Raw genomic sequence first — 14,748 nt, 5'->3', positions numbered from 1 at the left:
ATTAAGACCTGTAATGTGTACACAGCCCTAGTCGTTAAGACCTGTAATGTGTACACAGCCCTAGTCGTTAAGACCTGTTATGTGTACACAGCCCTAGTTGTTAAGACCTGTTATGTGTACACAGCCCTAGTCATTAAGACCTGTTATGTTTACGCAGCCCTAGTCGTTAAGACCTGTTATGTGTACACAGCCCTAGTCGTTAAGACCTGTTATGTGTACACAGCCCTAGTCGTTAAGACCTGTTATGTGTACACAGCCCTAGTCGTTAAGACCTGTAATGTGTACACAGCCCTAGTCATTAAGACCTGTAATGTGTACACAGCCCTAGTCGTTAAGACCTGTAATGTGTACACAGCCCTAGTCATTAAGACCTGTAATGTGTACACAGCCCTAGTGGTTAAGACCTGTAATGTGTACACAGCCCTAGTCATTAAGACCTGTAATGTGTACACAGCCCTAGTCGTTAAGACCTGTTATGTATACGCAGCCCTAGTCGTTAAGACCTGTAAAGTGTACACAGCAGAGGAGAGGACATGTTATGTAACTGTGACCTGTGTTTTGACAGAAAATCCACCGGGCTCTGAACATGACGTATGAGGACGTGAAGAAGCAGCGTGCAGAAAATGAGAAGAGGTACAACTCTCACGCTATCTTCTCATCCACCCACTGGTGCTTCCATCAAGACACACAGCTACGGTTTAATGAGATCATTCTTTTGAGTCTATAAGCTCTTCAGTTCTCATACATTTGACCAGAGCTTATCTCAATAGTCTATGACTGCTGTTTTAGTCTACCAGATATATTACTATTGGGAAATGTTGACATGAATCTTTCAGTGCATGATGCCATTCGGTGCAATTCAGCTTTTTAAATTCGATGTGAGGGTGAACATTAGATTTTCTTTAATTATATTAGTTCAATTAACTGATGGAAGCTTGATTCAGAGCTTGATTCTGCAAACCTACAACATATCACAATCATTACATTTGTACAGTAACAACGGCACAACATAAATTCAAACAGACATGTACATTTGTTGACACATGTCAACTACAGAATGCCTGAGACACCATAAGATAGTCTGGTTTGAAAGGATTGTTAGAGTTAGATAGATGTCTCAAGTGGAATCCAAATACCAGGCGAACATGTACAGTATCAGTTTCTGAATCTCACAGGGCATTGTTCATATTCATTGACCATATTTTGTAACCAAAGATATAATAAGATAAACATTTTCTTAGATTATAGAAAACAAAAGACTAGGGATTATAATAAAAAAAAACACAACCCTAACCAAGCTGCAATAACTATTTTGACAGTATTTCACATTTTCAAAACGTCTTATGACCACCTGCTATCAGAAGGTCTCAGAGTCATGGTGTCTCTTTGTTGACAAAACCAGGCAATTTAGCTCTGCCTATATTCTATAAACATTCCTTTCAGAACAGTATCATGTTTGTAGGTGAATTGTTTGCTGTTTGTTGTTTAACAACCAGGAAATGCCCAAGAGAACGTTTGTATGCAATATCATAGTTGAAACCCATGCACAAAAACAATTACTTTTTAATTACTATTAATCATTATCTCTTAATAAAAGAGTTTGTTGAAGTGATGATGATAGCTGTGGTTTAGGATTATGCCAGTGTGTTACGGTGGCACGCGGTAAGAGAGTGGAGTTCCAATAGTGGTGGCAATAAGGAGACGGAGAGTAGGTTCGCTCTTCACAATTCGTGTATCCTCTTTATTCAGGAACACACCGTAGAGCAGTTAGGTAAATAAGAGTACTAAATAATAGAGAACCATAGAAGAGAATACAAGTCACAGCAGCGCTTGTCTCTTGGTACCGCCGCGTACTGGTTCTGGAGAGAGTGCGAAGAGCCGACGAGGAACAGAGAAGACAGGAGTTATTTAAGGGTCAGCATACCAGACATTCCACACATTCCACAGAGTGACAGCCAATCCCAGGTGACAAACAATAATACAATCAAGAAGGTAAAGTGACAGGTGACAGGATGGTAGCCGGGATCTCAGGTCAACCAGACCTGAGAACCCAGAACGTTACACCAGTGGGGCATATGAGAAGTACAAACAGAGAGACTTTATCTAGTTGAAAATGTCCATAGCATGTCTCATTAAAGAAGAAAGAAGACAATTGGACAATTTACATGGTGATTTGTAAAAAGGGCAACATGTCCAATAGCAATAGTGAGACATAAGTATACTGTACACCAGTGGTCACCAACCTTTTTAAGCCCAAGATTACTTTCTTTTTTTTGGTGAAGGCAAGATCTACCTATTGAAGCGTTGAGAGAAAAAGACAGCCAAGATTGTACTTTAAACTAAATTACTTTTATTTGCCTGTATTCTAATTGCATGCAATGCTTTGGTCCAACATTAAAACGTCAAAGTAGAACTGTAATGTGTACTTTCTCAGTCAGTGCTAAGTGCTGTCATCTTATGCAGCATCACTTTTCACATCAAAACAAAAGTGGAACTGTAATGTGGACTCTCATATTATTAACATTAGAAAATGCTAATTGTAAATATGTTTGTCAAAGTAGAACTGTAATATGTACTTTCTCAGTCAGTGCTAAGTGCAGTAATCTTATGCAGCATCACTTTTCACATCAAAACAAAAGTAGAACTGTAATGTGGACTCTCAGGGAAAGATACAAAAACTTTTTTTTTCTTTTTTTTTTTACATTTTTTTTTTCAGGGAAAGATCTACAGGGAAGGTCTCAAAGATCGACCAGTCGATCGCGATCGACGGGTTGGTGACCACTGCTGTACACTTATAACAGCGGTTCTCAAGCTACGGGTCACGACCCAAAGTGGGGTTGTGGGTAGGTGACAGCGCATTTGCAAGTAAAAGAAAAATAATAATAATAATAATAAAAAAAATTAGGTTCTGGCAACATATTTTGGCTAAATATGCCTCGTTTTATAAATGTGTATTGATAACATAGTGCTGTAATAACATTTTCTAATAAATATTCATGATCAAGTTCAACAACGTGTGCTTTTATTTTGATATTCCTTAATTCCACGTTGAAATTACGTGATAAATTAAGTGTGGGGTCGCCAAAAAAGATCCTAAATAAAATGGGGTCGTGGTATAAAAAAGTTTGAGAACCCCTGACTTATAAGATGAGATATTCCTTTATTGATCCCCTTGGGGAAATTCAGGCATCATCGCAGCATGGGGGGGCGGGGGGGGGGGGGGGGTGGTATAGGTATGGGCAGGGTAATAGTAGAAGACATAAATACAGGCAATACAATTATAGATTCAGATTCAGATTCCTTTAATAAGCCATATGTGTAAACACATTGGTAATTGTTTCGACAATTACAGTGTATGCATTTTTTCTTAAATATTTTTTTCACATAACAACAGCAACAACAGACACAGTTGTAGGCAGTGTAAACAATAGAGTTAACTCTGAATATACGCATCTGAGCAAGTAGGCAGTGTGATCAAAGGTATAAACACTACTGAGAATCAGACTGTGTTACGATCTGCCAGCGTCTTGTCAAGAGCCCCACCGGAGGTTGTAATCTCAGGCTTTGGGGGACAAGCACCAGAGGCCTCAGCCAAGTGTCTCTAAAATACGTAGATGCTTTGTCAGTACCCAGTAATCCAGCTAATCCCAGAGCGACAGACAGTGCATCTTTGTGAAAGGGAAGTGTGGACATAGGCAGGCCTGTGTGTTTTTCTGACTGTCTTGCACATCTCTAATTATTTTGCTGTTGTGCAGTCTTCCAAAAAGTTATTTTCAGAAATAGATATACGGTATGTACTTAATTAATACCCAGTGGTAAATGTGAGTGTTGTCACCAACAGTGCAGCAAAATGTACAAACGATAGCTACACAACGACAAACAATATGGGTACTGGTATAAAAAATTGAAATAAAATAGAAAAACTAATTACAGACTGCCTATTCCCATATTGAGGTAAATATACAATCACATACCCTTTACTCATTTACCAATTTACAAAATGTATCTGGAACCATAAACAATTATTGAGAAGAAACATAAGTTGGAAAACGAAGAGCAGGATTTTGGAAACGTATGTTATGTCAGTCTTTTCATACAGAGCAGAAGCATGGACGCTGAATGAAGAGGCAAAGAGGATGATAGACTCTTTTGAAATGTGGACGCTGAGGAAGATGCTGAAGATAACATGGAAGGATAAGATCAAGAATGAGGAGGTACTGAGAAGAGCGGATATGCAAGGAGGACAGCTGCTGGAGAGGTTGAAAAAGAGAAAGATGGAGTTGTGCTGGCATGTTCTGAGAGGATCCAGCGGGGAGATGTTTAAGAAGGTGGTGATGGGGAAGGTGGATGGAAAGAGAGGAAGTGGAAGACCAAGAAGAGGCTGGGTAGACGACGTCTGTGATTGGAGCGGAGTGAGAGGCGGAGTCACGGAGTTGGAGAGAAGAAGTGGGGACAGAATGGGTTGGAGAGTGATAGGCAACCTTCGGAACGAAGAAGCCACCTAATGATGATGATCTCTGAAATACAGAAATCAGATAAACTATGATCACTGAACAGTACATTGCTGCCAAGTGTTCAGTATACATTATATTGTATCATCTCTGTGATTTAGATCATTCAACTGGAAAAGGCAAAGGGGACTCACCCTAACAGTAGTACTGTCAATGGTGTTTCTGGTAAATGCCAGAAATGTGTATGATTTGGCCAACGATCACTCAGAACAACAGAAGACGAGCTGTATGCTGCATCGAGAGCAGGAAATGTAATTTTCTGTCCGCCTGCCACTGTAGCTGGTAAATCCCTGAATGTCAATCTAGCTATTCCTCAGCCAAACAGATTTTTAGAATAGAAAGGGGGTTCTGAATGGTGGTGTCTGACTGCCAAAGTGGCTGGTAAAAAAAGACATGTTACATTTTAGTTAAAATGAATACAATTGAAAAAGAAAACATGTAAAAGAAAGGAAATAAAATGTGCAAGAATGACAACGTTAAAATAAAATGGAGAACAAAAATGTTTGAAGCCTACTTTTAAAAGTATAAATGTTGGATCTCAGATCCTCTAGGTTTGTTAACCGTCTCAGATCCTCTAGATGAAGTTTGTTAATGTTGGGGCACATCTCAGATCCTCTAGAAGTTTGTTAATGTTGGGGCACATCTCAGATCCAGAACAGCGGTTCCCAAACTTTTTTGGCCGTGCACCCCCTGTCACCTCCCGACCTAGCTGACGCACCCCCCAATGGGTTTCTGTTCGAAAAAATTGTTGCTGGTCTCCGTGCACAGATTTTTTATTTTATTTTATCTCTTCCCACGGCGACTATGGATAGGGAATTTCCTTATTTAATTAAAATGTTCACGACAACATGGATGCATGTACTCTGCCAGCATGTTTAATATCCATAATACTAAAGGTTTGACTAAGATTTGTATGAAATTTTATTGTAAAAAAAAAGAAGGGGTGCACGCACCACAGTTTGGGAACCACTGCTCTAGATGTTTGTTAACGTTGGGGCACATCTCAGATCCTCTAGAAGTTTGTTAACGTTGGGGCACATCTCAGATCCTCTAGACGTTTGTTAACGTTGGGGCACATCTCAGATCCTCTAGACGTTTGTTAACGTTGGGGCACATCTCAGATCCTCTAGACGTTTGTTCCACAGAAGTGGAGCATTGGAACTAAAAGCTGCCTCACCTGATGCAGTATTCACTCGAGGAACAGCTAGTAGACCGGTTCCAAATGTCAGAGAGATATCTTGGAGGCCATTTAGTGATCTATAGACACAAGCATCGGATGTTGAAGTGAATTCTGTGACCCCCTAGCAGTCAGCGCAGGGTTGTAAGAACTGGTGTAATGTGTCCTACTTGCTTAGGCTTTGATAAGGTTCTAGCAGCAGCGTTACAAAACATAATTTATGACATTTCTGACACTGCTTTATTGGAATGGAATTATCATAAATGATTGTTGCGGAACACATGTTGAATTGTTTTGAGTTTTGTCCAACCATTTTCTACTGGACGTATAATACTGTTTAGGCTAAAGTGCCGTTTGAAACAGTTGTTGCAAGATGTTTGTTGCTCTTGCAGTTTTCACCATCCCCATATGTTTAAAAAGACATTTGACTGCAAGGGAGGGAGTCATACGCAAAGGTTGTGTTCATGGAACACAATCCTGTACGACTCTCGGTGGGAGGGAAGGGTAGGGGATTTTTATTTGTATATATGTATGTTTTTAAGCTCGGCTCTCAATGGGACCTCACTAGTGGGATGTATATCTATTATTGCCTCGCACTCTAGAAGCATTACCAAAAATTACAATGCAACATGTATAGACTATGGCTAGTTTGAATATAATGATATGGAACACCGGGGGAATAAATAACCAACTCAAACGCAAAAGCGTGCTCACACTGATGAAAAAAGAACATGTGGACATTGCTCTGCTAAGCGAAACACACATTCTAGGGAAAGACATAGATAAATTAGCGGACAACATATACCATAATATCAGTCACTCCTCTATTGGTACGAGAACTCGGGGTGTAGCAATAGTCGTTAAACGTAAGTTGAATATTGTACTAAAGGGAGTATGGTCTGATGTAGAAGGTCGGATAACTATAGCTAAGATTGAACATAAGAACAGGAAAATAGCGTTGATAGCGGTATACGCCCCAAATTTGTACGAAGAAGATTTCTTCACTACACTAACCAATGCAATGTTAGACATTCCCGATTACTCATTTATAATAGGAGCGGATTTTAATGCCATCTGGAACCCAAGGATGGACAAATCTTACCTCGCCTTTTCCAGCGAACAAAAGAATTCATCGAAGGCATTAAAGGATTGGTCAAAGATTACAGGTGTAAATGACTTATGGCGGTTACTTAATCCCACGACCCAAAAGTACTCTTGTCGATCTGCGAGACATAATACACTATCCAGAATAGATTATGTCTTTGCATCACAGAGACTATTTGATAATTATGAAGTGGAAATGATACCCAACGCACTATCAGATCACTGTTATTTACTCCTTAAAGGTACATTTGGTATACTATCCTCCCGAGCCCCAAGATGGCGATTTAACTCGTTGCTGCTTAACAACAAGGAATTCATTACACAACTCAAAGAAGCTCTTATAGTATTCCAACGGGAGAATGCAAACTCGGTGCAAGACCCCAGAATAATATGGATGTCGGTAAAGGGAATGATCAAAGACTTCACGGATAGCTTTTCCTCCAAAATGCGCAAGAATCAAAGCACAAAACTGGATGAGCTGGAAACGCTTTACTCAACGTTATTTAATTCTCTGAAATACAACAACTCAACTCGATTAGAAAATCAAGTTAACGTACTAAAAATAGAGATCAATGCCATATACAGACAACAATCGGAAATACAAATACGCAGCACAAGACAACAGCAGTACTCCCATGGTTCCAAACCCAGCCACCTATTAGCCATGCGATTAAGAATTAATGCAACATTTGCAGATATAACTACCATTAGAGCACAACAAGTACTTGTAACAGATCCTGTAAAAATAAACGATACATTCAAAGTATTCTACTCCGACTTATATAAATCAGAAATGACCTTCGATCAAAACAAAATGGACACATTTCTTAATCAAATTATTCTCCCTAAACTTTCAGAGGATGACGCTAAGCAGTTAGAAATACCGATCACACTAGAGGAACTCAAGAAGGCCATAACCGCAATGAAAAGTGGTAAGGCTCCAGGAAGAGACGGTTTCCCATCAGAAATGTACCTTTCTTGTTGGGACATAATTGGCCCCTTATTACTAAATATGATCTTATACTCAGTCAAGGAGGGGAACTTCCATAAAAATGACAATATTGCACTCATAACAGTCCTCCTTAAAAAAGACAAAGACCCCAACGAGTGCGGTAGTTATAGACCTTTAAGCCTCCTCGGAACAGATATCAAACTGTACTCTAAGGTATTAGCCATCAGATTACAAAAGCATATTACGTCTTTAGTTCACCCGGACCAAACTGGCTTCATAGGAGGCCGCCTGATCACTGAGAACATAAGACGTATACTGCACGTACTTGATGCCGACAAGGAGGACACCATACCTAAGGCGATGCTGTCCCTGGATGCTATGAAGGCCTTTGACAGGCTGGAATGGTCGTATCTGTGGGCAGTGCTAGAAAGGATGGGGTTAGGAAAAGGATTCATCGATATGATTAAAGTATTATACAAAGACCCATCGGCCATGATTACAACAGGCACAATCATCTCTGAAATATTTCCGGTATCACGCTCTGCCAGACAGGGTTGTCCTCTTAGTCCCGGACTGTTCAATCTATCATTAGAGCCTTTAGCACAATATATAAGACAATCCCAATCCATAGAACCTATCGTAATCAAGGGCACACAACAAAAAATTTGTTTATATGCGGACGATGTAATATTGTTCATGAAAAACCCCAACACCACATTGCCTCATCTGCTCAAGTTGATTGAGGACTTTGGTGATTTATCGGGATTTAAGATAAATTGGCCGAAGTCGGCTTTCCTTCCACTTAACACCCCTGCAAAAAAAGATACAACCCTCCCAGGACAGATACCGATGGTAAAACATTTCAGATGCTTGGGAGTGGAAATATTCCCTACCATAAGACAAACGGTGAAGCACAACTACACAAAAATCCAAAACAAAATCAAAGACGACCTTGATAGATGGGCAAAACTTAAAAACACAGTACAAGCACGGATATCAATAGTTAAGATGGATGTACTACCTAAAATCAACTTCTTCTGTTCAATGCTACCGTTACCCCCTCCAGAGGGTTACTGGAAAAGATTACACTCCTCCACATACAAATTTATTTGGAATAACAGACCACCACGTATAAAAAGATCCACCGCACAGAGAAATAAAGCAGATGGTGGCATGGCATTTCCAGATTTTTTCCTATATTTTAAGGCGTACTCATTAAGTCCATTGACAACATGGTTTGACTCCCAAGCATTAGCATCTTGGAGAAAAATAGAAGAAAACATAGTAGCCCCACATAGACTGAAGGACATAGCATACACTAAACTACCAATCAAGCACTGTGAACGAAAATTTGGCCCCATAATTACTCATGCGATCCGGATATGGCGTGAATCACAAAAAAAAAATCCTAACCCACAAGAATGGCACAATCATACTCCCTTATTCAATAACAATGCTCTCTTAATTGGAAAACGACCTATAAGATTCCCTATATGGGAAGAGCAAGGCATACACTCATTAGGGGATGTTTTTAACAAACAGGGTTTTTGTAGTGATAAAGAAATACGCAAAAAATTTTATCTCACCAAGTCCACATGGCTTTTTCACAAACAGTTAGAGCTATGTTTGAAGTCTCACGGTGTTCCATTAGACAGACCAATTGAACACCACAGATTCTTCTACTCAAGAGAGACATCGAGAGGTTTTGTTTCAGAATTTTATCATCAATTACTAACGTCCTCGTATGAAACCCTCCAACTTGACTCTGTCTGGAGGAGGGATATACCAGACCTGGAAAATGACTTTGATTGGCAAGGAGCCTGGGCAAATGTCCGACTTACATCAAGGAACCCGGATCATCAACAAATCAATCTTAACTATATTCACAGGACATACTTGACTCCTATAAGACTGTGCCGAATGGGGCTCAAACAAGATTCCAAATGCACCCAATGTACAAATGGGGACGAAGGGACATTTATGCACATGTATTGGGACTGCTCACCAGTTAAGGCATTCTGGAAAGATGTGACCCAACAAATATCAAAACTCGTATCTTGGAATATACCTGTACACCCCTCGGTATTGCTGTTGAATGATGTTTTTGAGTTTGCAGTGAATCCACAGCTAAAGAGATTGGTTTTATCGGGTATCACAGTAGCCAAAAAGCTGATCGCATCACGCTGGTTTCAACCGGAAAAAATGTGCCGTAAAGTTTGGTTTCTTACATATCTCGATGTAATTTACCATGAAATATCTACAGCAAGAATTCTGGGTCTCAATGAATTCAAAATGTCAATGTGGTTAGAAGTGGTGGAGAGAATAAAAGCTAGCTTATAATGGTAGTGTCTGGTTAGGTGCGAGGGATAGTGGAGGTACTTCTCAAGGTGGGGTCCGGGAGGGGGGGGGTTCGAGCTGAGCATATGTGTGTAGGGTTTTTTTTTTTTAGATAACAGGTATTATGGGTATATCTTATATAAGACAACTAACTAGAAGGTGATCTCATTGGATGTGCCCTGACAATTAATGCTTGTATATCTTATCGTGTGTTGTCATGTTTGTTTATATGTTTGTTTAAAAAATAATAAAAAAATTAAATACAAAAAAAAAGACATTTGACTTTAAATGGCTGCTTTTTTATATATCGCTTTTATCCAAAGCGCTTTACAATTTGTTACTCACCTTTTACCCATTCACTCACACATTCACACACCGACGGCGGAGGCGACCATGCAAGGTGCCAACCTGCTCATCGGGAGCAATTAGGGGTTAAGTGTCTTGCTCAAGGACACATCGACACGCTGCCCGGGAGGAGCGGGAATCGAACCGGGAACCTCCGGATTGCCAGACGACTGCTCTACCTCCCGAGCCACTGTCGCCCCACTTTAGTGGAGCCTTGTAGTTTTTTGGGAACATACTCTGTAATAATAATAATAATAATAAACGTTATTTGTATAGCACCTTTCATACAAGACTTGCAGCTCAAAGTGCTTCACAGCAGTAAAAAATATATATAAATAAGACAGCCACAAAACAAACAAAATAGACAAAGTCAAGTTAAGACATAGAACACCAAATCACAGTTCTTCACATTAGGATCTAACATCCCAACAGGCCTCCCTGTTTATGGCTGAATCGTCACACATAATATAGACAATTTTAAAATAATAAAAGAGCAGCAAAATAGTGCAATAGGGAGGTGTAGTGGTTACATCATTGCCGTTTTTTCGTGTTCCACCCTCTGTCCAATGCAATGTATTTCGCCATTGCCCATTTCTAAATCGTCTCGTTTAAAACAAATAAAGCATGGACATTGGCATGGTGTACCTTTCTGTGCGTATTCATCCACAATCTATAGCTCAACATGAAAATATTCACAATTAATCCTAAAGGTAGCAAAATAACGTTTATGTTTTCGTTCACTGAGAAACTACACTGCGATTTAGCGCTGCTGACTAACGTCACCACAGCGTAGACTCCTTGGCTTTAGTCGCAGACCTAGGATCAGATTTCCCTTACATTCCATAAGCTTAACAATTCGTACAATGGGAAAATAACTGACCCTGAATCTGTGGCTAGTATCTCTCTGGTGATCATAACCATTAATCTCTAAAGCCAACCACACATTTTTTTGTATCCACTTTTTCTCCTCTTTTTCTATTTTTCTCTCATCCCAATAACCCGCTGTGCCAATTCTCCCCTCCCCTGTCTTGAACGTTGCTCGCATATGCCCCCCACTGGCCGGTTTTAGGGAGGATAGAAGCCTTGCATCACGTGTCCCCTCCGATACACGAGGAGGCAGCCTGTCACATCTTTTCACCTGCCAGCACGGACTCTCATTGGCGAGGTGTAACGTGTGGGAGGCTCACACTGTCCCCGCCATTTCCTGTCTCTGCTGTGCAGGCGTCCCCAACCGACCTGTAGGAGTCGCTGTCCACAGCATCCAGATTACCACCCATTGACTTCCACCCGCTAACTCTGCCAATTGAGTTAGTATGACGGCTGGCCCAAGCCTGAGACAATGCCGACAGCCAGAGTCGAACCCGGTGTCTCTTGCGTTGGTGATGGGCGTAATGTCCGCTGCGCCACCCAGTCGCCATCCAACCACCATTTTTAAAAGCAACAACCACGTTACCATATTTGTATTTATATTTTAAATCGTATAATGTTATTTCGCTGCATATTAAATTACTGTAACTAAATACTAATGTAAATCATTGTTTCATTGTACATATTGTGTATATTATAACATTATTGTTTTTTACGTAACCATAGTAGCTAGCTAGCTTGCTAGCCGGCATTCCCAAAACTCCTCTACATGACCCGATTTAAAATGGTTCTCTCCGGGCGCCCCAGTGGCGAACCACATAACGCGCTGAGTCGCGGCACGGCCGACCCGGGTTCGATTCCCAGACCTGTCGTTATTTGCCGAATGTCTTCCCCCCACTCTGTCTCCCGTTCCTCCTCTCTCTCTCTCTACTGGACTGCCCAGTAGTAAAAAGCGATAAACGCTAAAAAATAAATCTTAAAAAATTAAAAATGGTTCTCTCCTCTTTGTATACTTTTGTCCTCACCAACAAAGTATTCTGCCAGGGAACTTATGGACACGACAGTAGACATTGCTAACGTCTAGTACGTTTAGCTAGGTAACGTTAACGTTAGTTAGCTACATAGCATAGCGTTGTATCAGCTGGCTGTGACGTGTATTAGGCGACAACACTGAACGACATTAAACGAAATAAAAAACCTTATAACTACCTTTATTTCAACCAAAGATGCTTAAACAATAATGTTAGTGGTAGAAGGGAACACATTTTTGTGCAAAAATGGAAAGCTTTTCAATTTCCATGCGGCAGAATTGTTACAATAGCCGATAATCCCTTTTCCCAATGATGAATCCCTATATGGGTGGAACAACCAGTGACGTCAAACTACACCTCCCTATAGTGCAGTGCAATAAAACAGTTAGTAAAATAGAATAGACAGAGTAAAATAATGCAATAGTGCAGTTCTGAATGACTGTTTAAACAGTTTAAAACTGTACTTAACAGTAAAACGAAGCCCTAGTCAACACCAATCACTAACAAGTCTGAAAATCCTGCTTTTGAAAAAAGTTGCAACTTGAGAAAATAACTTAAATAACATTATTTCGTTCTATTGCCAATATCCTGTTTTCATGGGGTAATTTTGCTTCACAATGGTTTGCTAGCATTGATATTGAGGCCTGGTAGAAAGCCTGAATGTTGTTGGTTTCAGTTCCCCAGGGAGAGCAGCGAACGGTGGAGCTCGACAGCGTTGCTATACAAAGCTATACCAAAGTGAAAATATAGGCTAACTTTTAAGTTGATGTTTAAGTGGCAGGGCCTTCTGTATCAGTATGAAAACCAGAGTGCTCCTGTCAACATCTCCTCAAAAAAGAACAGAAATATGCTGTCGACATCTTTTGAGATTAGATGGTACATTTTGATATGGTAATTTGCAGCACTTATAATATGCAAAAAGCAAAATTTCTCAAATTTTGCTAAAATTCAAAGCACTCTTTGCACATAATAATGATTAAAACACAAGGCACCTAATTAGGTATGTATCTGGCACAATATTATTACTTGCAAATGCAATCAAAATCACGAGAGACTTCAAAGATTTGATCCAAAGTAGAACATCGGCGAACACGGTTTCGCCGATTAGTCAGTAATGGACTATGAACAATGCCTGTAAAATGAGCCATACTATTGTCTCCAAGCTATAATACAGAACACACGGTGGGTCTGCAAACATAGCTAAAATGGTCATTAACACTGGCCCCAAACAGTGCAGATGGCCAACGCAAGGGAAATACCATAATTATGTGTTTGTTATTTGGCCAGGGACAGTTAAATCAGTATTTTTTTCAAAGTGAACAAAGCTAGAGGCCAGAGGAGCCAGAGGAGCCAGAGGACCCAGAGGAGCCACACTTTAATCAGTGATGTCAGGCTGATCTACAGCCTGGAGCTGCTGTGTGGAATATTAACCAGAGACCGGAGCGTCCAGTCCGGGTGACTCTGCGAGCTGTGGCCCATATCATGCCTTCACTGTTTCATCTGGTTCTGCCTCACAGCTACGTGATGCCGTTCAAAATCAATAGTTGAAGCTTTTCAGCAGCGCTTCTATAATTATTAAATTAAATCCACCACAGCCTCATTCTCCACAACTGTCCAAAACTCTTCCACAATAAGCAACACACTCAAAGTTGTCCCTGCTGCAGCTGTTTTGTGATAACAATTTGCATTTTACGACTCGTGTGTTAAATCAAATCAACCGTGCACGTAAATACTACACAGTTGTGAATCATGATTTTCTGCATACCTAAGTAAATGGAAGATTGCTCCACTTCTAGGTCCATTGGCATGTTCTTGGTATCTAGGGACATCTATGGATCTCAGGGAATGTATTCCCAGTGTCAGAAATGTTGTGTCTGTTACTAGGCTTGAGTGAATTGTGATTGGAAATGGTTCTCCAAAGTCACTAGCCACTCAGCATTTTCACCAGCCAAAAATCTAATAAAGTGCAATAGTAATATACAATGTACGGGTAATTAAAACCTTGGACTGAGGGTTTGGGAACAGGCTATAACCCCTTATGCTGAGGGCACATTTAGCATAAAACGCCTGACGATTGCATACCCAAAGTAATTGAGTACCATTTATTACTTGAACCACATGCATGAGTCTGGTGTGTGCTAATGTAATAGAGTTAGAGGTTTGAACACACTGAAATAAATAAAAAGGTTGCTCACGTTTTGTTTACTTGTTGCCAGATGCCTGTTTTTGAGTTCCCGCTGAGAGGTAGGAGCTGGAAAACATAACACTTCCATCTACAGTACAGGTCCAAATTTTATAACAATCCACAGAAAATGAATGTTTTACAGATGTTTTTGTAATCCTTGTATCGGTAATATTTGTCCAAATGGCGGACCGCTTATTGATTTGGACGACGAATGAGAAATTCTACAAACAAACAACCTC

At 40.2% G+C, this 14,748-nt stretch overlaps 1 protein-coding gene across 1 annotated transcript in view; it reads left to right on the top strand.

Annotated features, from left to right (window-relative positions):
- grin3bb (glutamate receptor, ionotropic, N-methyl-D-aspartate 3Bb) overlaps positions 1-14,748 on the top strand; it is a gene marked incomplete at both ends in the record, with an annotated part of 569,733 nt that overhangs the window by 552,651 nt on the left and 2,334 nt on the right. Inside the window, 1 exon segment of the mRNA XM_084311504.1 lies at positions 566-633. Coding sequence (XP_084167630.1) covers positions 566-633 — 68 coding nt within the window.

The sequence above is a fragment of the Notolepis coatsorum genome (assembly GCF_963971535.1).
Source record: "Notolepis coatsorum genome assembly, chromosome: 3".
Classification (NCBI taxonomy): domain Eukaryota; kingdom Metazoa; phylum Chordata; class Actinopteri; order Aulopiformes; family Paralepididae; genus Notolepis; species Notolepis coatsorum.
Note: the sequence above shows the minus strand (reverse complement) of the source record. Positions and strands in the feature narration are given on the sequence as shown.